Genomic DNA, 21,250 nt, shown 5'->3' with positions numbered 1-21,250 from the left:
AGGTCTGCTTCTAAGTAGCTAGCTGTGTGATTTTTGACCTTGATGTCAGTGAGCTTCACAGGATTTCACTTTCCTCATTTCTATATATGGGAGTTGACCTAAATAACCCTGTATATCCTCTCTGGTTCTAAGATTCTGTTATAAATGCTTATGTTCCCTAAAAGGATTTTTGCCAGACACGGATCTTTTAGGGCAGATTTGACTTAATAAACCCTCATACATATGAACGTGACCAGGTGACCTATTTATTGCAGAGGATGTTCATGAAGGGAAGGGCTCTGTCCAAGGGAGATTTGTTCCTTTTCTATATAACAAAGATGGGGACACTTCCAGACACTTTGGTTCAGAATTTAAGCCAGAAAAACAATTACAGGTGGGCAATAAAAATGATTAGAAGTCCAGAGCCTTTTAAATCTTCTACCTTCACATATGTCAAGTGCTGATTCCGGTTCTTTCAGTACAAAACAGGTGGTGTGATACTATAGAAGAACACAAAATTGAGACTGAAGACCTAGTTCTCAGTCCACTATTGGTCATTAATTAACTGGATAATTTATTGTCCTTCATCATGTCCCAGATTTTTCACTAATGAAAAAAGAAAAATTACCTGCTCTAACCTGTTAGATGTTTTGGGAGGGTCAAATACAACAATGCTAGAGAATATCCTTCAATAAGTTCCAAGTGCTCTACAGATGTTGTGATCTTGGACTTTCCACTGTTCAGAACTGTAAGAAATAAATTTCTGCAACAAATAAATTTATTGTGATAATTTCCTGAGAGCATGGAGATTGGTGTAGGACCAAATCAGTGAATCAAGAAATGACATCTGATAACTCAGTGGGTATTTTGGGTCCTTTTATGGCTGAGTTGAATGATTTTACGAAGTTGATAATTAAAACTGTTGAAGCAATCTTAAACTCTTAATAGTTCCCAAATTTATGAATTACTCGACATTTATAAATTTCCCCCCAAATACAAGCTTAATAGGGTTGAGAACAAAGCCCTGTCAAGAACAAAGCACCACAAGAGTTGGGTTCATGTCTGCTTTGTTCATTGCACATGAAAAGGTCTTATCAAATATTTGTTGACTAAATGGGGTAAAGGTTGAGTGAATGATAAGGTATTTCTCTTGCTGTGTGGCTTGCTCCTGTGCTATGCCATTCAGGGTATAAGATTCCAGGTTGTGCTTCAGCAAACTTACAAATAATGCAACGTGAAATTCTGATATCGCTTTGACATACTTGTCTTACATTGTTTGTGTCAAGTTGTCATCATTACCACAACTATTATAGAAAATAAACTGGAAACAATTTCCCCAGAATCGCCTTCCCCAGGCTTGTGTTTGCCAAAGAGAGATATTGGCACCTGTTATGATCTGAACATTTGTGTCTCCAGAAAATTCATATGTTGAAATCCTACCCTCCAAATGACAGTATTAGAAGGTTGAGCCTTTGGGATTTGGGAGGTGATGAGGTCATGAAGGATCCTCCCTCAAGAATGGGATTAATTCTTATAAAAGAGACCCCAGAGAGCTAGCTAGTTCTTTCTGTCATGTAAGAGCACAGTGAAAAGATGTCTGTCCATACAGGAAGAGGGTCCTCACCAGATAATGAGTCTGCTGGTGCCTTGATGTTGAACTTGCCACCCTTCAGAACTATAAGAAATAAATTTCTGCTGTTTATAAGCTACCCAGTCTGAGGTGTTTTGTGATAGCAGCTCCAATGAATTAAGACAGCATCAGATTTGGAACAAGATGGAGGAGAGGCCACTATTTTCTGGAGGCAATTGTCACCAGATGCCTGGGCCGATGTGAGATTTATAGACTTACCAGGAGCATTTGAGTTCCTCTACTTTGCTATAGAGACTGAAATTGCTGCTAGGAGCTTCCCAGAGATCCTTGAGTATGGAAATACTTTTTCTGCTTGGGTGCAGCAGGCTGAAATGATTGAGACTGATTTCTTTGACCTCTGTTCACTAGTTCTTGCAATTTATATGTAAGCTCTTAGTTCCCCATATTAAAACCTTTTATACTTTGAATATATTGAGTGAGTCTTCTGTTTTCTTGACAAGATCCTGAGTGAAATGTAATATCAAATATTGGTAATTTTTAATTTCAACAAAATGTATTCATATGCACAAATTTATGTTAGGACTTTTTGAGAAAACCATATAATTCTTTTAAGCTATTTAGATATTATTTAATAAACTATGGCTTTTTAGCATTCAGAAATACCCTTGAGACATAAGAAAGTCAGTGAAGTTTTCCAGAGTGTCTTCTTTTATTCTCTAAAAGCACCTGGTTCAACTGGGCAAATTTTCCTACAGTGGAGAGAACATATTTTAAACTCATATGCACATAAGGTAGTCTAGACTCAGCCACTTCCTAACTCTATGTGTTTGATGAATTTATTTGAATTCTCCTGGACTTGATGACTCCATCAGCACGATGAAACTAATGACAACTCTCTTACTTTCCCTATAGGTTGTTTTGGTACTCAAATAAAAAAAATTATAAAACCACTTCGTGTGTGTGTGTGTGTGTGTATGTGTGTGTGTGTGTGTGTGTATAAACACACACATATATGCATACATATGCATATATGTTAATATTCTCTAGACTGTCATTCATAACTGGTCAAATGGAAGAATCAATGGAGATTGGAAAAGATTCAATCAAAGTAACTTCCAGGATATTGAAGAAGTTTTACTCTCCCTAAGCCAGCAGTTCAGAATGGGTGAGTGTCTTGGGAGTACTGAACAGATTTTTCAGCACTTCAGTGCCAGGTTTTCATGTCTATGAAATGTACGTAGATGCTCTAATTTACCTTTCCTTGAGCTGTATTAAGATTATTGGCTTTTCACAACTTCTCTATCCAAAATGGAGTGCCTGTGCACCGCACATACTCACATACCACATACCTTTCCATCCTTCTACCCAGATTATCTTTTCTTTAAAAGTTCTGCATTCTGTTTCCTGTCAGTGACTGTTTCAATTATTTCATACCTGCCTATAATAGAGCATAATGGGGTAAGAGCTTTGTTTTGCCTAGAACAATTCATGATACACAGTGGACTCTAGAAAATTGTAGGCAGATGAGAAGAATTAGGAGTGTCTGACTTGTCAACCAAGATTTTTAAAAACATTCTTCTCTATTCCCCAAACTATTAGGTAGGAACTGGACTGTTGAATCTACCAATGGATATTTTTTGAAAATGGACCAAAGGATCTGCCCTCACTCTCATTTTCTTACCATGAGAAAGTGGAAGATTTATCTTTTGCTGTGTAGGACACATAGTAGTTAAAACTCAGCAAATAACAAACATTTCCATCCTGGAAACTAAGAAGAGGAACCGTGGGTGAAATTCCTTGTCACATCACTTTCTTGTCTGTCAAGCAGGCTGAGTAATCATATTCATGGTGCTTCATAGAACACACAACAGAAAGTTGACCAGCAGTTGTTTGGCAATGAGATACACTGGAGTGTTATAACACTAGTGAATGTATTTAAGATGCCACTGACAGGGATAAGCACGTGCTTCTAGAGTCTTTTCAAGTGATCACAAATTAACCTAAAAGGAATTGAGTCACAGTCCCGTGGACCCGACAAAATAGTGCATTGAAATTCGATGTGAAGTTAAAATATCAACTGGTTGTTTCTCCTGTTGCTGGTCAAAGCTCTAATTTCTACTTGTCTAAAACTCTTGAAAATAGCATTGGTGCATCTGCAAAAATGCTACTTGAGGAGTGCATCTTTTGGTGGAACTAGGACATAGTCATCTTGTCATCCTAGAAGTACTGACAGTGCTGGGAAGGGTATGTTCACAGTAAACACTTGCAGGATGAAAGAATCAGAAACCTCTGGGAACTTAAAAATAGACAAATACATTCAAGGAGAGAGAGACAAGTGGCACTGTCATCAGTCAGCTCAAGAGCAAAGGAGAAGAGAGCTTTGATTGGTTGGTGATGAACAGAAAGATCACCTTTTTGGGTGAAAGTCAAGAAATCTGAGAGAAAATGGTTAGAATTGAAGAGGGATGATGACATTGACAGCAGCAGTAGCAACAATTACAGTGATGACAAGTGTGACAAAACTGAAGAAAAGGAGCACTCACACCTGAGACAGAAGTTGGAACAGGTTAGAATTCTGGGGGAAACGGATAGCTAATTGCCCCGTACTTCAAAGTCAGTTGCTATCACTATTTATCTAGTAGTTAAAATGCACTAAGCACTGTACCAGGCACTTTTTCTTAATGAGATTCCAGAAGGATCTTTACAGCTTCTATCTGTCTCCAGCTCTTAGTCCTCCCTGATTCCCAATCCCTCTCCTATGTCCAATGGAACACACAGTCCACCACAAGTAAGACAGCATCTATCTTCAATGCTCTGGTCTTCATCACTTACCATTACCAAAACCTTGCCCTTACTCACGCACGACTTACCCAACAGCCCTCTCAAATTCCAGTTGCTTTTCTTCCTATACCTCTTGTATTGAGCCTGGGAGTTGCATTAAGCTACTCTTTGTTTCCTATGGTCCCTTCTAGACTATTCTCCTTCCCTCCCTTCTAAAAGCCCATAAATTGGAATCTCACATCATCTTATGGTTATTGCCAGTCCAAGTTTAACCTATCTCCTTTCTCTGTGTTTAGCTTCTCTTTCATCTTAATGTTTAGTAGATCCAATATACACGTAGATTCTTCTTCTATATACTAGACTTTAAATTCTTTGATCTCTGCAATCATCGTCTCCTCCACTTCACCTCACCTCTCACTTACAACTCTAGACTTGTTATGACCAATAACTGCATTGCCTTCATAATATCAATTTTATACAACTTACTGTCTGACTACCCTTATATTCCCATCTAATTTTCTCTAGTATCCCAACTCCAATAATCCTATACCCCATCAGACCCTATGGATCATTAATTTGTTCCCGTTTTGACTGTGTCTCCTTCCCTTCATAACTGTAATCATCTCTAGGACTAGTTTCCATCCACCTCATTCAGATATTCACTCTTGGCACACCATGTTGCTAAATCCACCTGTCAGTCATCAGTTCTTTCTTACCTGCTTTCTCAGGGACAGTTGTTCCAGGTGAATGCCTCTTTTTCCAGAACACATTTACTTTGGCTTCCAGCATAACTTTCCCTCCCAGGTTTCCTCCTATGTCACGACCATCCCTCTCTGTTCCCTTTGCTGATCTGGTTCTGCCAATTATGAACATGGACAAGTTATGTGATGCCATCACTTCCTCAATGATGAAATGGAAAAAAGTACTGCCTTATTGGTAGAATGGGAACAACAGAACCTACTGATAGTCATTGTTGAGATTAAATGAGTTATTATTTATAATGTACTTGCCATACTTGTGTTTTCTATCATCTTCCCAACCTTTACACAGTGGTTTGACCATGGTCTTAGCACTCAGACTTCTTATTAAGCTACACTCCTTATCTTGAGGATACCATCCAGATTCATGGGTTTGAATATAGCTAAAAAGCTTAGAAATTGAACATTTATATTTCCAGATAGGACCTCCCCTCTGACCTCCAGACTTAAACTTTCCCTTAATATCTCCACTCAGATGTCTCACAGACAATATACATTTAAAATGTTAAAAATTGAACTGGGGTCCACCTTCAGCCTTCTTTCATTTAATCGGTGGCATTTCCTCAGAGGTTTGGTTCAGAAAGACCAGTTTACTTGTAGGATAGATCCTGAATGTCTAAAATAGACAAGCCTATAATCCCAGTGCTTTGAGAGGCCAAGGCAAGAGGATTGCTTGAGACCAAGAGTTTGAGAACAGCGTAGGCAACATAGCAAGACCTCATCTTTACCAAAAATCAAAAAATAAGCCAGGCGTGGTGGTGCACGCCTGTAGTCTCAGCTACTGAGGAGGTTGAGATGGGAGGATCGCCTGAGCCCAGGAGTTTGATGCTGTGGTGAGCTGTGATTGCACCACTGCACTCCAGCCTGAGTGACAGAGTGAGACCCTGACATAAACAAACAAACAAACAAACAAAGAAGGTACTTCCCACGTGAATTCAGAGAGAGTAGTTCCTAAGTCTCAGAGCTGGTGTTCTGTGTTACCTTTGCCCTGCTTAAACCCACATTCATGTCTCCAGATGTATTCAACATACCCCTCATCTTGGCCTATCCTCCGACTGCTTTTCTCATGGTCTTCCTAGCATGTGAATGGTATCTGAGACACCCTATCTCAACATGCTTTTTCCTTAGTCTTTGCTACTGCCAGTCATATTATTATTATCATTCTATGGTCACAATTTATTCTTAAATGAAACAAAGAATAGAATTTCAACATTTCTTATACACGCAATTGTCTTCACAGTAAAACTTTAAGTAGAATAATATTACAACCTTGTATCACAGTAGGAAACTAGGAAGAAAATTCAATTTTATTGTAACTATATAGACTGGCCAGGAAGCTGTGAAAATGTAGCAGAGTCAGGCTTGATCCTTTTATCATGCAGACAGATTAAAGGTTTGACATAAATAATCAGAAAGGCAACAGGTAGAGTATTACTTTGTGTTTCTTGGGGCAGGTGGAAGTACACTTCCAAATACTTCCACTCTAAAATCAGATGATGGTTATGTAAAACACTTTCTCTCTAAAAGAACAAGGTGCTATTTGGACATCTTTAACATGTACAGATTCAGAGAAGAAGAGATAAAATAATGGCAACAACCACGAGAATAGGGCAGTATGTGTAGAAAACACATTGACTCAACTGGCTACAGAGCGAGCACAGGTGACCTTGGAGCACCCATCACCACAGTAGTCAGGATGAAGGAAGATGATGGGTGAGTGACCTGCAGCACTGAAGCTAACAATTCATGATACAATGATGACCAATTCCTAGTGCAGGAGTGAGGTTACTTAAAATGAGCACTATTCTGGAAACACCTATATCCTAAGTCGGGTAAATAGTCCTAAGTGAGTAGATATGGACTTTTCTTCTGTTGACTCATTAACTATATAGAAAGGTGGTTCATCACTCTACCCAGGAAGACACAAAAAAGTAGGTTTTGAGGTCACCAGGAGGAACAGGGTACAAGTCCTTTACATCTGCCTTTTACTTCACGTGAAGTGAGCTTCAGCACGTCTTGAGATATGCTCACAGATATGACCTTGAATCATCAAAAAAGGATAAATGCTCTTTAGAGCTCTCTATTGAGAAAGATTTGCATCAAGAATATTTAAGATAAAGTCTGGAAAACTTGTGCTTTTCAGAAGGATGCACCCAATCCCAGACCTCAGATAGCTAGGGTATAACTTTGTACGCTTTCCACTAAAAACCTCTCGTTTGTGGACATAGGGTCAAATAAAATCAGATATGGTGTTTTTAAGTGATATTTTTATTCATTAAAATAAATTCTTTTTACCCAAAAATTTTTAACCAAAATATTCTGTTTAATGTGAGTTTAAGAGTACTAATGACATACTGTATTCCTGGAAATCCTTCACATAGAAAAAAAGCCACACATGTTACTTAACAAAATTTGAGCTGTTCAGATATCAGTGTTTCTGGTCACCTGAAAAAGACTTCTCTGACTCAATTAATTTGAAACTCAAACTTTCTTGAATCAAGTGCTGAGCAACCAGTATAACAAAGGCTTTTAGCTAATTATTTAAATCTCAGTAGGAAGCAAACAGGCTGGGAAAGTGGACTGAGGTGCACAGGTGGGACAGGTTTTTTTTGTTTTTAACTATCTCCAGATTTTTAGTATTCAAAAGTGACCAACAGCACCAGCATCATGTGAGAACATTTTAGAAATACAGACTCTCAGTTTCCAGCCCAGGCTCACCCAATCTGCATTCTCACAAGACCCTGTTTGCACAGGAACGAATCTTTGACAATCTCCACAGGGAGTATCTTAGACAGGTGATGGGTTTCTGCTCTGGTGGTACCTAAGGTGAGAGCAGGCAGTGCCTTGGCTCTAATCAGTAAGATTTTTTTTTTGTCTGAATTGTAGGTCTGCATAACCCAAGTACTGTACTGAAAATACCATTAATTTGGAATCCACATAGTCATCTAGTGGGAGTTCTCTGATATATCTGAGTACCTACAGGACAGGGTGTGGCAGGATGGAGATTAACACAGAAATTATTCTTATATTATTTTTTATGGTTGAAAACAAATAGACTGTGCTTTATTTCAGTTTGGTCAACTCTCCCTGTAAAGCCCATTGCTCTCTATTCATTAAAGTGTAAGTTTTAATTAGTTTTTAAAAAGTATTTTACATAAAAAATAAAAATAAGTAAGTGTTTTACATGATGGAGAATGTTGCTAGAGCAGCCAGTGCCTCTGTCTCCCAATTACAGAAAACTCCTCTTGCTACAAGGTCATTGTACAAATTAATATTCACTAATCACATTCTTATTAATATGTGGCATTCTGTAACAACTTGACTGCTTATTTCATGGATTTGAACATCTGGTTGAAGCACTGAACTCCAGTTTGTAAGGCAGGGTCCATTGGTCTACCTATTTCAAGAAATACACTTTTGAAGAAAAAAATAATTGAGCCTTCTGCTAGAGAAAATAAAGAAAAGAATTGTTTAATATTTTTTCTTTGATCGTTTCAATGATTTCTTTCTTTGAAAATCATATTATTTTCTGTTCTTTGCTGTACTTTCTCCTCTCATTTCTATGTTTCTATTCTGCTTCCCATTTAGAGAATAGGGTATATTCAAAGAGGAGGTTAAAGGAAAGGACAGGAAAAAAAAAATCAAAGCATAGTGGCCTTAAAGCAGTGACTGTCAAATATAGTTGCATATTGGAGTCAGTCAGGGAGCTTATGCCAGGATTCACCTTCCACAAATTCTGATGCTGTTGGTCTGGGGTAGAGTTATGTTAACAATATCTTTTTAAATGCTCCCTCTAACAATCTTTGATCTTAAAGTTGAGAATAAAGCAATTAACATGTGGAAATTGACACCTATATGAAAGCTACATTATATATATGTCTCATGATTCCTATGTGGATGTGGTTCATGGAATAATCCAGGTCAAGACCCCTTATGAGTATATATGTCCAGTTCCAAAGTTACAGATGTTCATGTATCACTATTTTTAATAATGACTGTACCTTGACACTATAGCACCACTGCAACAGGAAGGCCCAGCACCACGCGAAAATGACTTAGGGAAGTGGTATTGGCAGCCATTTAGAAGAGAGCCATTTAGAAGAGATTTCTGACCATTGTGTAATCTACTGCCTTTGTAGAAGTGATTTGATAAAATAATGGTCATTCCTAAAATATTCCAATATTCAGGTTAGCTGCCAAAAATGTCAGAAAATAAAAGCCCACTTGAGAACTGAATTGGGACAGATTTCATAGAGAGAAGGAAAACTGAAATGTGCTTTGTGCTCAGGTATCTGCTTCCTGTCCAGATGGAGTACACCTAAAACCCTCCCAAATCATGAACAGTGTGCAGCTGGAGAAAAGGGGTTTGTGAGGATAGCATTGAGAAGTAGTTTTCTTAAGAGGCTATAAGGACTAAATCTTAAACTTGCCAGGTAGATTGCCTGAGTTAAAATCTCATTTGAATTCTCAGTATAGTTTTGAGACTTGAAGCAAGTTACTAGCTTGATGCCTTGATTTCCTTCTTACGATGAGGAATCAATGGGAAATCTTCATAAAGTGTCTGTCCTACCTCATATATAATCCATAAATATTAGATATCATTGTTATCAAGTTTGGACCTCAAGTGAACCAAAGTCTTAGTTCAGTAAGAGTGACCAGTAATATAAGATCAAAGATCCATTATAATATGTGTCTTTAAGTGTTTGGTTATTCCTTAACACCTTTAGATGAACAGAACTAGCTTTATTTTACACTTTCTCTTTCGAACCGAATAGCAAAGTGATGATCTATTATAACACTAACGGGAGAAGAAACTTCCAGAAGTCTAAATCTGTAAATCAGAGATATCCTCATCAATCTACACAGCCACTTACCCAAGCATGAAAAATAAACTGCAGAGGGTAGAAGTGAACAGCTATAAGGCTAACTTTATAGTCGAGTTGATTGCAAAACTAATTTCCATAAAAGGAAATCCATTCCCCCACTGGCTTTTATTTTATAACTTTAAAAGATCAGATACTTTTCAGAGAAAGAGCTTTTTCACAGTTTCAAAGAAGCAGTCTGGAAAAAGGAATAAATTAATTCAGAAAATATTTCCTTCCTTTCTACACCCACCCCTCTGCTTGTCAAAAAAGCTACAGGCACTAAAATTCATTAACATTTCTATGAACATAAATGTGAAATATTCATTTTCATTAAGTAGTCTACTGAATATGGCAAAATCAAATTTATCTAAGGAGATATCCAATGCTGCAAATTTCCTTGACAATGGGGACATATAGCAAGGAAAATCATGAATCATTCATGAAGTTCAATTTACTTCTGTTATTTTTGGTGTTTAGCATCCATGAATAGAAAGTGGGCAGCTTGTTGTGAATGCTGTTTCTACATTATTTCAGATCAAAATTAATGATTTGGCAGGCAGCAATAAAGTAAGAATGGTTTAAAGGCTTTTGCTAGTAATTGTCCTATATTTCATATTTTTTTGTGAGTATATGTTCATGTATTCATAATATAGATATATATTTTCTCTTTTCTAACTTCTTTTCTAAATGATGATCACTTTAGAATCAGTATGTTAGGCAAGCACATAAGGCAATTTATTGGTGATGTAACTAAATTTAATAAACTCCCAGAGTTCTAGATTTCAGGGCTGAAAGAGACCTTGGAGTTCATAAAATTAAACTGGCTTCTCAATGAGGAATGCCTTCTATATTATTACTGGTAGGTGGTCATTTCTAATGAGTTGAAGTGTCTCTGTTTTAGGGGAAGTTCTTTCTTAAGCAGGAACCCATTTCTTGAATAGATACTGTGGTTCACTGGAAGTAATTTCCTTAAATTTGAAATCTACCTTCCTTCCTGCAACTTCTGTCCATTGTCTGCTTGTTGTTGCTATATTTTATTAGTACAAAGAGCCACGTGTCATTACTTAAAAAACGCTGGCTGAATTTGATTGAATGAATTCACATCTAGCATTTTGGTTGTGGTGGCTCATGTCATGTGTCAACTTGACTGGGCCTCAAGGTGCCCAGTGGGCAAACATTATTCTGAGAGTTTCTGTGAGGGTGTTTTTGGAGGAGATTAACATTTAAATCAGTGAACTGAACAAAGCTGATTGCATTTCCTAATGTGAGTGGAGATCACCCAATCAGTTAAAGGCTTGAATAGAACAAATAAATGGAGGCTCCCCTCAGAAAAGAGAATTCTTTCTGCCTGATGCCCTTCAAAGGAGGGAAAATCAGGGTTTTTTCCCCCACTTTTGGACTCAGATCGAAACATCAACACTTTCTGAATCTTTAGTCTGCTGCCTTTCAGACTGAAACAATACCATCAGCTCTCTTGGGTCTCAGACTGTTGGACCGGGACAGGAACTACACCACGTGCTCTCTCCTGTTTGCTGACTCATCCTGTAAATTTGGATATTGTCAGCCTCCATAACTACATGAACCAATTCCTTATTTCACCATCACCCTCTCGTCTCTCTTTCTTATTGGCTTTATTTCTCTGAGTAATATACACGGACAGCACTGAACATAGCTTTATTTGCTATACGATAGCATACTAAAACATTCAGAATAACTGTTATGCCTCTCTATGTTTTTCCTCCTAGAAATCTTGATCTCCTTTCTCAATGAATGATCTTAACACAGCAGTAAGAACTGGACCAATTCTCCAGATGTGGCAATACAAGGACAGGCCTTTGTAAAACTACTCATGTATTATGTCTGGATACCGCACTTTTAACATTTTATTTTCAGGTGTTGCAGTAGCAATTAACTTAGATAAAAGTTAGCATTTCAGTTTTGTAAACCTCACATTTTCTCAGAAATTTTTCACGGGTAAGCCATTTTTTTTTTAACAGATTTTTCTTATGTGCAATTTTTGTAGCCAGAACTTAATTTTGGAAACAATTAAACATGATTGTTGGCTGACATTCTGTGTACATGTTGTTACTACCAAGACTTGAAATTTAACACAATGACAATATTCTGAGACTAACAGATTGAGTGAGTAGTTCATTAAATTGAATACATTAAGAATGCCTAGGTTAAAAATTGTTGAAGCATTTTTTTAAAAATAAGAAAGCAGTATCAAAATAAACAGGTATCAATAAATATTATCTTTGTTTGACAACTTGGCTGTAATTCATGTAGGAAGAATATAATTACTTGTGGTGAGGAAAAAAAAATAGTAGTTTCTTTATATTTACTGGCCTATCAAAATTCCCAAAGTAATGAAAATGTTAGATCATCCCTTATCTGGCTATTGGTCAGCATATTTACAATCTTAAATTTCTGAAACGGTCTTTTTGTTTTAAGATAGGGTCTTTATGTTGTCCAAGCTAGACTTGAACTCCTGGACTCAATCGATCTTCCCACCTAAGCCTCCTAAATAGTTGTGACTACAGGCTTGCTCCACCATGACCAGATAAGATAATTTCAAAACATAAATATAAAATTGCACACATACAATAATATTTTATTAAAAGCCTTGAATCTTATTTGAAAAATGTAAAACTAGACTTATCTTCCAAAAGTCAAAAGACTTGAAAATTTGGAGTTAAGAAATTTAGTACGTATTCACTCCACATATATTTATTGTCAGGTACTAGGCTAGGTTTTAATTATTGGATGGTAAACAAAACAATGATCCGTTTCCTCAAGGGAAGTTTGTAATTCCACAGGGAGAAGAAATTATAAACATGAAAACAAACAAATACTCCCGAGTATTTTATGAGTATCTTAGTTCATTTGGGCTACTATAACAAAACACCATAAATTGAGTAGCTTATAAACAACAGCCGTTTGTTTCTCAAGGTTCTGTGACCTGTGAAGTCCAAGATTAAGGTGCCAGTATATATTGTTATCTGGAAAGGGCCCATTTTCTGGTTCACAGATGGACACTTCTGTGTCCTCATCTGGTGGAAGAGACAAGACAACTTTCTAGGTCCTCTTTTATCTTTGGGGCCTCTTTTATAAAAGTGCTCCAGTAGTATTTCTTATCTTCAGGGGATACATTTCAAGATGCACCTGAAACTCCAGATAATACTGAATACTACCTAGACTGTCTTTTTCTATACATACATACATATGTACATACAATAAAATTTAATTTTTAAAGTAGGCATAATAAGAGATTAACAATGATAACCATAATAAAATTGAACAATTGTAACAATATAAGGTAATAAAAGTTATGTGAATGTGTTCTATCTCTCTTTTTCAAAATATCATATTATTTGCACTCACCTTTCTTCTTATGATGATGTGAGACACAATGCCTATATGATGAGATGAAGTGAGGTCAATGGCGTAAACACTGTGACATCATTAGGTATCTATCAATCTTCTGAAGCTACATCAGAAAGACATCATCTGTTTTGGGTGGTCCTGGATGTCAGGAGCAGATGATGTAGTTGTCTACATGGGCAGTCAGGGTAGACAGCATATTCCCATGGATACACTGAACAAAAGAATGCTTCATGTCCCAGACGAGATGGAATGGCTCCGAGAAAAGTGGTAGAAAAGGCGAGATTGAGTATCCGAACGATTGGGGTAAGGTGTGGATGGACTCAAGACAGCCAATTCCCCGAGGAAGAGGAGAGAGATGAAATTCTGAACACAGGGTAGGGTTACCTTAGGAAATAAATATTACTATGCTATTGTAAGTAGCCAGATGAAATCTCCTAAACATTGTGAATGTTTATTTCTGGAATTTTTTATGTAATATTTTCAGACAAAAATAAAAACTACAAATAAGAAGGCACCACTGTAATCCCGTTCATGATGGCTTCATCCTCTTAACCTAATCACCTCCAAAGGCCCCACATCCTAATACCATCATATTGGGGGTTAGATTTCAACATAGGAATTTTGGTGTGACACAAACTTTCAGACTGCAGCCATGGGCAGCTAACAGTATTTTGAAAGAGAATAACTATGGGTTCCTAATTTAGGCTGGATTCTCAGGAAAGCCTCTTATTAAAGGTGACATGTAAGGTAAGAACTGAGGGGAAGAGGAAAGTCAAAAGAACCACGGTGAGGAAAAGCATTTCAGCCAGAAGAAGCATATAGTGAAGATGATGAGGTGAGAGAAAGCTTGGTCTGCAAGAAACAGAAGTCTGTGGATATAATTGTAGTAAGCAGGAGAAGATGGCAACTGATGAGAGTAGATATCAAGGGAGATCAGAGTTTGAAGAGCAAATAAGGACTGTGGACAGTTTCCCCAGAGTAATGGAAAGTCTTTGAATATTTTAAGGCAGAGAAAGAATATGATTCAATTTACGTCTTGTAAGATTACTAGGGCTGCTGAGTATGGATTGAGTTGAAGTGTGTCAAGAACGGAAACAAGAAGACCAATACAAAGACAGCTACAATGGTCCAAGGTCAGTGAAATTGATAGATAATTTTGCAGGTAGAATGGATGGTACTTGACAACAAATTGGATAAGGGGAGTGTGGGGAAGAGAGAGATGGCAACCCTGAATCCCAAGATTCTGGTTGGATAGTGAGATAAAGGACATGGGGAAAGAAATTCATTTGGGAGGGAAAAATTCAGAGTAGAGTTTGAGCAAATTGAATTTAAAGATGCCTTTGAAACATAAGAACAGAAGAGTACTAGTACATCAATCTGGGGCTCAGAAGAGATCTGAGATGGAGATATAAATTTGGGAATCACATGACAAAGATGGAATGTGAAGAGGCCCTTTATGACCTTTCTGAGAACAGTCTCAGCAGAGGCAGGAGGTGGGTAGGCAGTTGCCAGATTGCAGTGGGTTGAAAGGAAGTTGAGGCAGTAGATGACAGAGATAGACCATTCTTTCAAGTAGTGTGGAGAAAAAGAAAGTCGAGAGATGAGGAAAAATTGCTATTAAGCTGAGGGGGTAGAGTGGAGGTATTTTAAGATGAGAAGAGCTTCCAGTTTGTTTATGGCTCCGAGAAAAGAGGTAGAAATGGTGAGATTGAGTATCTGAGCGATGGGGGTGAGGCGTGTGTGAACTCAAGACAGCCAATTCCCAGGGGAAGATGAGAGAGAGGAAATTCTGAACACAGGGTAGGGTTACCCTAGGAAATAACTAGGAACACATCTTTCTCCAAAATACAGAAAGCCAAAACCAACTCAGAATAAAGAATAATGAAGTTTAGAAGAAGATGGGTGAGAATAGTGTGAGATTTCAGCCTGAAATGGCCTCTTTTTCCTCTTCTGTGTGTCTGTGTGTGTGTGTGTGTGTGTGTGTGTGTGTGTGTGTGTGTGTGTGTAGTGAAAGGTGACGAGGTGACAACATTTGTTGATAGTGAGAGGGTGAGATTAGGGTCCAGATGTCCCTTAATTTGAGCTGCAGAGAACAGGCAAAGACACCTGACTCCTTCATGATCATTTTTCCAATCTCTTTCCGCATCTCCACAAGGCTGTGGCTATCAAGCCTTCACATGATAGCATTATTGATTTCAAATTCTAAATCCTCGTTAAACCAAATTCCTTGATTGATTTTTCTATATGCCATTAACTTGTTTTATAGTACCCCAAGGCTACAAAGCTATTAATCTGCACCAAGTTCAAGCAAATTTTCAATTTAACAAGCCTTTATGGCCTTTTCAATTTTACTTGATTAGATGACATAAAGATAAGCAAAACATCTTTAATTTGTCTCAAAGGACCTAACCAAGGAAAACATTTCACCAGCCTTGGGATTGTGAGCATGCAGACTAGTCAATTTTGTAATGCAGGCAAAGTTTCCACTCCACTGGTCACAAAAGTATGATTGGTTCAATCTTACATTGGTGGAATGTCTACTTTATTATTCTTATTTTCCAGCTGACACCAGAGCCTCTCATTTGTAATCACTTTGAAGCTCAGTATTGTCTTGGTACATTGTCAATTCAGGAAGAGCTGTTTCAGAAAATAACTGTTTCTTTATGAAGTTAAAAAATAGGTGAACAACCAATTCAGTATTTATTAGTATTTAGCAACATATGGATTATATACTTAGGTAGAAACAAGCAAAGCTCATTCAAACTCCATATTGGCATATGCTGCTCGACTTAAAATTATTACTCTTTATTATACTTAAAATTATTATTATGCTTAAAATTATTAATCTTTAAGATTTAAGATCTTTTTACAATGATTTCTTTATTGTTAAAAGGTATACATTTTAAATAAAATGTTAAAGCTAAGCAATGTTGTCACCTGATTTTTTTAAAGGTAGCATCAGTGATCTAAAAGCAAAGTTCTGCTACAAGTTTCTGGGATCTATTCTGACTTTTATCAGGAATAATTTAGGAAACACAGGCCAGTCTTTGGTTAACTCAGCATTTCCAACCTAGCTGAAAGAGGTCCTGATTGGTGCCATACATTTTTTGTTTTGATTTGCTGTCTCCCAGTATCACACAGACTGGAGTGCAGTGGTACAATCAGTTAACCAGTCTTGAGACTCCTGGGCTCAAGTGATCCTCCCACCTCAATCTCCCGATTAGCTGGGACTACAGGCACATGCCACCATACCTGGCTAATTTTTTGATTTTTTTCTTGCTTTATTTAAATTTTTATTACTATATTATATATGTCAGAAATAACACAAGAAATCATGGTCACCTTCTGCAGCAGTATGAAGCACAGAGATCACCCAAGGTTCTTTCTGCCCCCAAAACAGGAAAATTGAAAGGGTCTTACTTAAAAATCTTGCTTCGTAACTTACACAAGTATATTCTTAGCCTCTTTTAGTAGGTGAGGTCTCACTATTTTGCCCAGGCTGGTCTTGAACTCCTCAACACAAGTGATCCTCCTGCCTTGGCCTCTCAAAATGCTGGGAATACAGGCATGAGCCACTGCACTCGGCTTCTGATTGGTGCCGTATTTCTAATTATTGATGTTATGTTCCCTTACCCACCTGTTGATTGCAGAATTCTGTGATGGGATGTAGACTTCTGGATCTGAATTTCTGTTCCACCCCTATCCTTTCTCTATATACCTGGGTGAGCTATTTTACTTCTCTGAGCCTCAGACACGTCATCTCTCAAATGTTGTTAGAAAGTTCATCACAGAGGTGTTACATAATGCCTAGCTCTAGTCTGGCAAATAGAAGGCAGTTCTGTGTTTTTTCCTGTTCTACCAAGTTCCTGCCTCTGTAGACTCTTCATTATACAAATTCTTACAGTCCTGAGTTTCAGCTTTGCTTTAGGTAAGTATCTTTAGTGCTTGCAGTTCTGTGACCAGCTGCTAGCTCACTTTGATGACAGTTACCATCTGCCTAAAATCTTACATATTAGCTGATTTTAGAGTCTCAGTTACTATGTTCATCCATATGTCCAGACAACTGGTTGCAGCTTACTGAATTGCTTCAGTGATTTTCATATGCCTAGGTTACCACCTATTGTCTGACACTATATTTTATAATTACTTTGACCTAACTGGCTGTCTGGGCTTCCCCCATCCATGCCCCACAAAAACTACATTTAATTCTTACTTCATTTATAGTTTTGGCTATAATGTGATATAACAAATGGACTAAAGTAATTGATAAGAATATTCAGCATGAAATTTACCAACTTAAAGAAAAATGTCAACCCATAACAGTAGAAAAACTCAATATGCATTATATTAAAATATGTATTTTGGGAGAAAATGCTGATAATTTCAGCACTTACAATGTACAGCACAGAATCAATTCAAAATGCATTCCTCTTTTAAACAAATGATGCAAGCTACAAAGTCTTGCAATGTCAGTAGGTTATCATATCCAAATGCTGTCTAGCAGAAGTCAAGGTAAAAAAAAATCACAAAGTCAATGGAAGAGTGGTCAAGGATAAAAAACAATTTATGAGTTAGCCTTCTCTTTCTGTATATATTTCAAACATGAGGGTTTACTTGCTGAACTAATGTTATAACATGTTATTAGCCATTAATAAATGATGGAGTTTGTATTTTATTTCTATGGTTTGAATTTGGTCATTTTAGCATTTAACCCGAAAGTTACAACTTACCAACCTCTTCATATAATATGCTTTAAAATTAGAATATTAAAGAGCAGTTCATGCATTTTCTTGTTCACTCCAGGTTTTTATTGTAGTAGATCAATGTCTACAACTAAACCTATATCTATATAAACATTTTTTTCTATGTCTCTATACAATGGAACTAGAAAATTAATGTAATTGTTTAATAATCAGACACTGGAGAAACACATTTACTCTTCAACTATACTATACATTTACTTGGACTTTTCCCATTTTTCTTTATCTTCTTAATGTTTAGAGCTAGAAAGTATTTCAGACAATATAAACAAATATCTTATATTGCGTATTTGTTTAAATATAAACAAGTATTGTTCACTTCTCATTATATTAAGTGGTACTATAGTAATGATGTCAATTGACTACGCACCTTCTCTGACTTCTAAAGACCAACAAATGGCCTAGCTCTGGTATTCACAAATTAGTGACCTCAATACCTGCAGGTTGATGGCTGAGAAACAACCACACAAAGATAGTCAACCAGATTAAATCTTAGTGGCCACAATATTTGAATTATTAAGAAAACAATCTATGAAAAAGCAACTCAAGAGGACAAATCAAAATCAATCACTAGGCGTGAAAACATTCTTTGGCCCAAGGCAAGCCCCATGAATATCATTTATCATCTTTTTCTTTTCATGAGGAAAGACACATCACTCATACTAGACTTTACAATGCTGTGGTTTTCTCAAAGACAACAATTTACAGTCCTTTAGGTCAACAAATGATAGAACCAAAAACAATCTTACAAAGTCTGTTTATGTTAAAATGTTTTCTTCTCTCTTACTAATGCAGCTTGGATATTGGGAGGCTTTGTGAGAAACTCTAAGAAGGAAAAAGGATGCATTTATTGATCTAAAATAAGTGGACTTTCCCTAATTGCCCAAAAAGATAATTTTGGAAATGACCCCTGAGCCACCAAAAGAAGGAAAATGTCACTAGATTGTGAGGTCCTTGAAAGGATGGCAAGAAAGTGCAGCTAAAAATACAGAATTAATTAACTCAGATAAAGGTTGAATTTATTTGGGTCAAACAGGTATCCCCCTTTCTCATTTCCTTGTTCAGTAACTCACAGCTTTCAATCTCTAGGGTGCAGTTCTGTTCATCCAGAGGATATCTTCGAAGATCCATCATACATGCAGCTGTAGTTGTGATCCTGACAGAGAGAGAAAAAAAAATCATAAAAGTGATAACATTTCATCTACTGGCTTCCCAGTTCCAAATCATGTTTACCAGTTGGCAGAAACGAGGTGTCAAAAATTTTGTGAGACTATAAGGGGCTATTACAAATAATTATATGCCAACAAATTGGATAATAGATGAATAAATGGAAATGGATAAACTCCTAAAAACATACAACCTACCAAAACTGTATCAAGAACACACAGCTGAACAAACCAGTCAAACCAATAACAAATAAGACGACTGAATCAGTAATAAAAAAAAACTTTCCAACAAAGAAAAGCCCAGAGTCAGGTGATTTCATGGGTGAGTTCTACCAAACATTCAAAGAAGTACTAATGTTAGCCCTTTGTAAACGTGATTAAAAAATAAAAATAAAAAGAGAAAACTTCCAGACTCATTTTATTAGGACAGATCACTCTAATTCTAAAACCAAAGACAATATAAGAATTGAAAACTGCAGGCCAATATCTCTAATGGAAATAGATGTAAAAATCCTCAATAAAATACTAGCAGATTAAATTCAACAGTATATATATATATATTTTTTGAGTTGGAGTCTCACTCTGTCGCCCAGACTGGAGAGCAGTGGTCGCTCCCGGCCACTGCAGCCTCGACCTGCTGGGCTCCGGCGATCCTTCCGCCTCAGCCTTCTGAGTAGCCGGAATTACAGGCGCGCGCTGCCACACCCGGCTGATTTTTTGATTTATTGTAGAGATGAGGTCTCACTGCCCAGGCGGGTCTCGAACCCTCAGGCTCAGGCAATCCACTCACCTCAGCCTCCCAAAGGCGTGGGATTACAGGTTGAGCCACCGAACCCGGCTTCAACAGTATCTTAAAAGGATTATATACCATTACTAAATATTTATTCCTGGGATGCAAGAATGAATATGCAAGGATGGATATGCAAGAGTCAACAATATATGTGAATCAATCAATGTGATATAACATAGTAATAAAATAAAATCATGTCATTTCAATAAATGTAAAAAAACTGAAAGCCTTTTTATACGATCTGGAAGAAGGTAAGAAAGCTCACACTCTCCACAGCTATTCAACATGGTACTGAAGACCCAATCAAAGAAATCAGGTAAAAATAAATAAAAGACATCTAAATAAGAAAAATAAAATAAAATCATCGGTTTGAAAGTGGCATAATTATATACATAGACAATTCTATAACTTCACAGATAAACTATTTAGAACTAATAAATAAATTCAGTGAAATTAAAGGATACAAAATCAACAAACAAAAATCAGTGGCATTTCTACTAACAACAAATTCTCCAAAAGGAAAATTAAGGAAACAATTTTATTTGCATTAATGACAAAAACAGCAGTACACTATTTAGGAACTAACTTGACCAAAGAGAGGAAAGGCCTACACACTGAAAATTATAAAGCATTGATGAAGGAAATGTGAAAAGACAAATAAATGGAAAGACATTCTGAGTTCATGGATTGGAAGAATTAATATTGTCAAAATGTCCACACTACTTAAAGCAATCTATAGAGGTTCAGTACAATCCCTACCAAAATCCTGGTGGATTTTTTTTTTTAAGCAGAAAGAGAAGAAACAATTCTAACATTCATGTGGAACCACAAAAAACCCAAAGCAATCTTGAGCAAGGAGATCAAAATTGTTACAATTTACATTTCCATTCACTGTATACAAAGGTTCTTTTTCTCTCACACCCTTGGCAACGCTTTTGTCAGCTGTCTTTTTACTAGTAGTCATTCTGACAGGTGTGAGGTGATATTTCTTTGTGGTTTTGATGTTCATTTCTCTGATGACTAGAGATGTTGAGCATCTTTTCATATGTCTGTTGACCATCTGAATTTCTTCTTTTGAGAAGTGTCTATTTAGATCCTTTGCCCATTTTAAACTGAGTTATTTGTATTTTTGGTATTGAAAGTTGTGAGTTCTTTATATAAGTTGGCTGCTAA

At 36.9% G+C, this 21,250-nt stretch overlaps 1 protein-coding gene across 3 annotated transcripts in view; it reads right to left on the bottom strand.

The window, feature by feature from the left end:
- The window catches only part of GABRB1 (gamma-aminobutyric acid type A receptor beta1 subunit), a 394,157-nt gene that overhangs the window by 94,826 nt on the left and 278,081 nt on the right, over positions 1–21,250 (bottom strand). For all 3 annotated transcript variants that reach the window (XM_008065016.2, XM_008065017.2, XM_008065018.2), the window contains one exon: positions 19,195–19,277. In XM_008065016.2, the coding sequence (XP_008063207.1) occupies positions 19,195–19,277 (83 nt within the window). The remainder of the gene's footprint in view (positions 1–19,194; positions 19,278–21,250) is intronic.

This window comes from Carlito syrichta, unplaced genomic scaffold (genome assembly GCF_000164805.1).
Source record: "Carlito syrichta isolate Samal-C Ts95f unplaced genomic scaffold, Tarsius_syrichta-2.0.1 Scaffold308133, whole genome shotgun sequence".
Taxonomy (NCBI): Eukaryota; Metazoa; Chordata; class Mammalia; order Primates; family Tarsiidae; genus Carlito; species Carlito syrichta.
The sequence above is the reverse complement of the archived record's forward strand: the minus strand, read 5'-3'. Positions and strand labels throughout refer to the sequence as shown.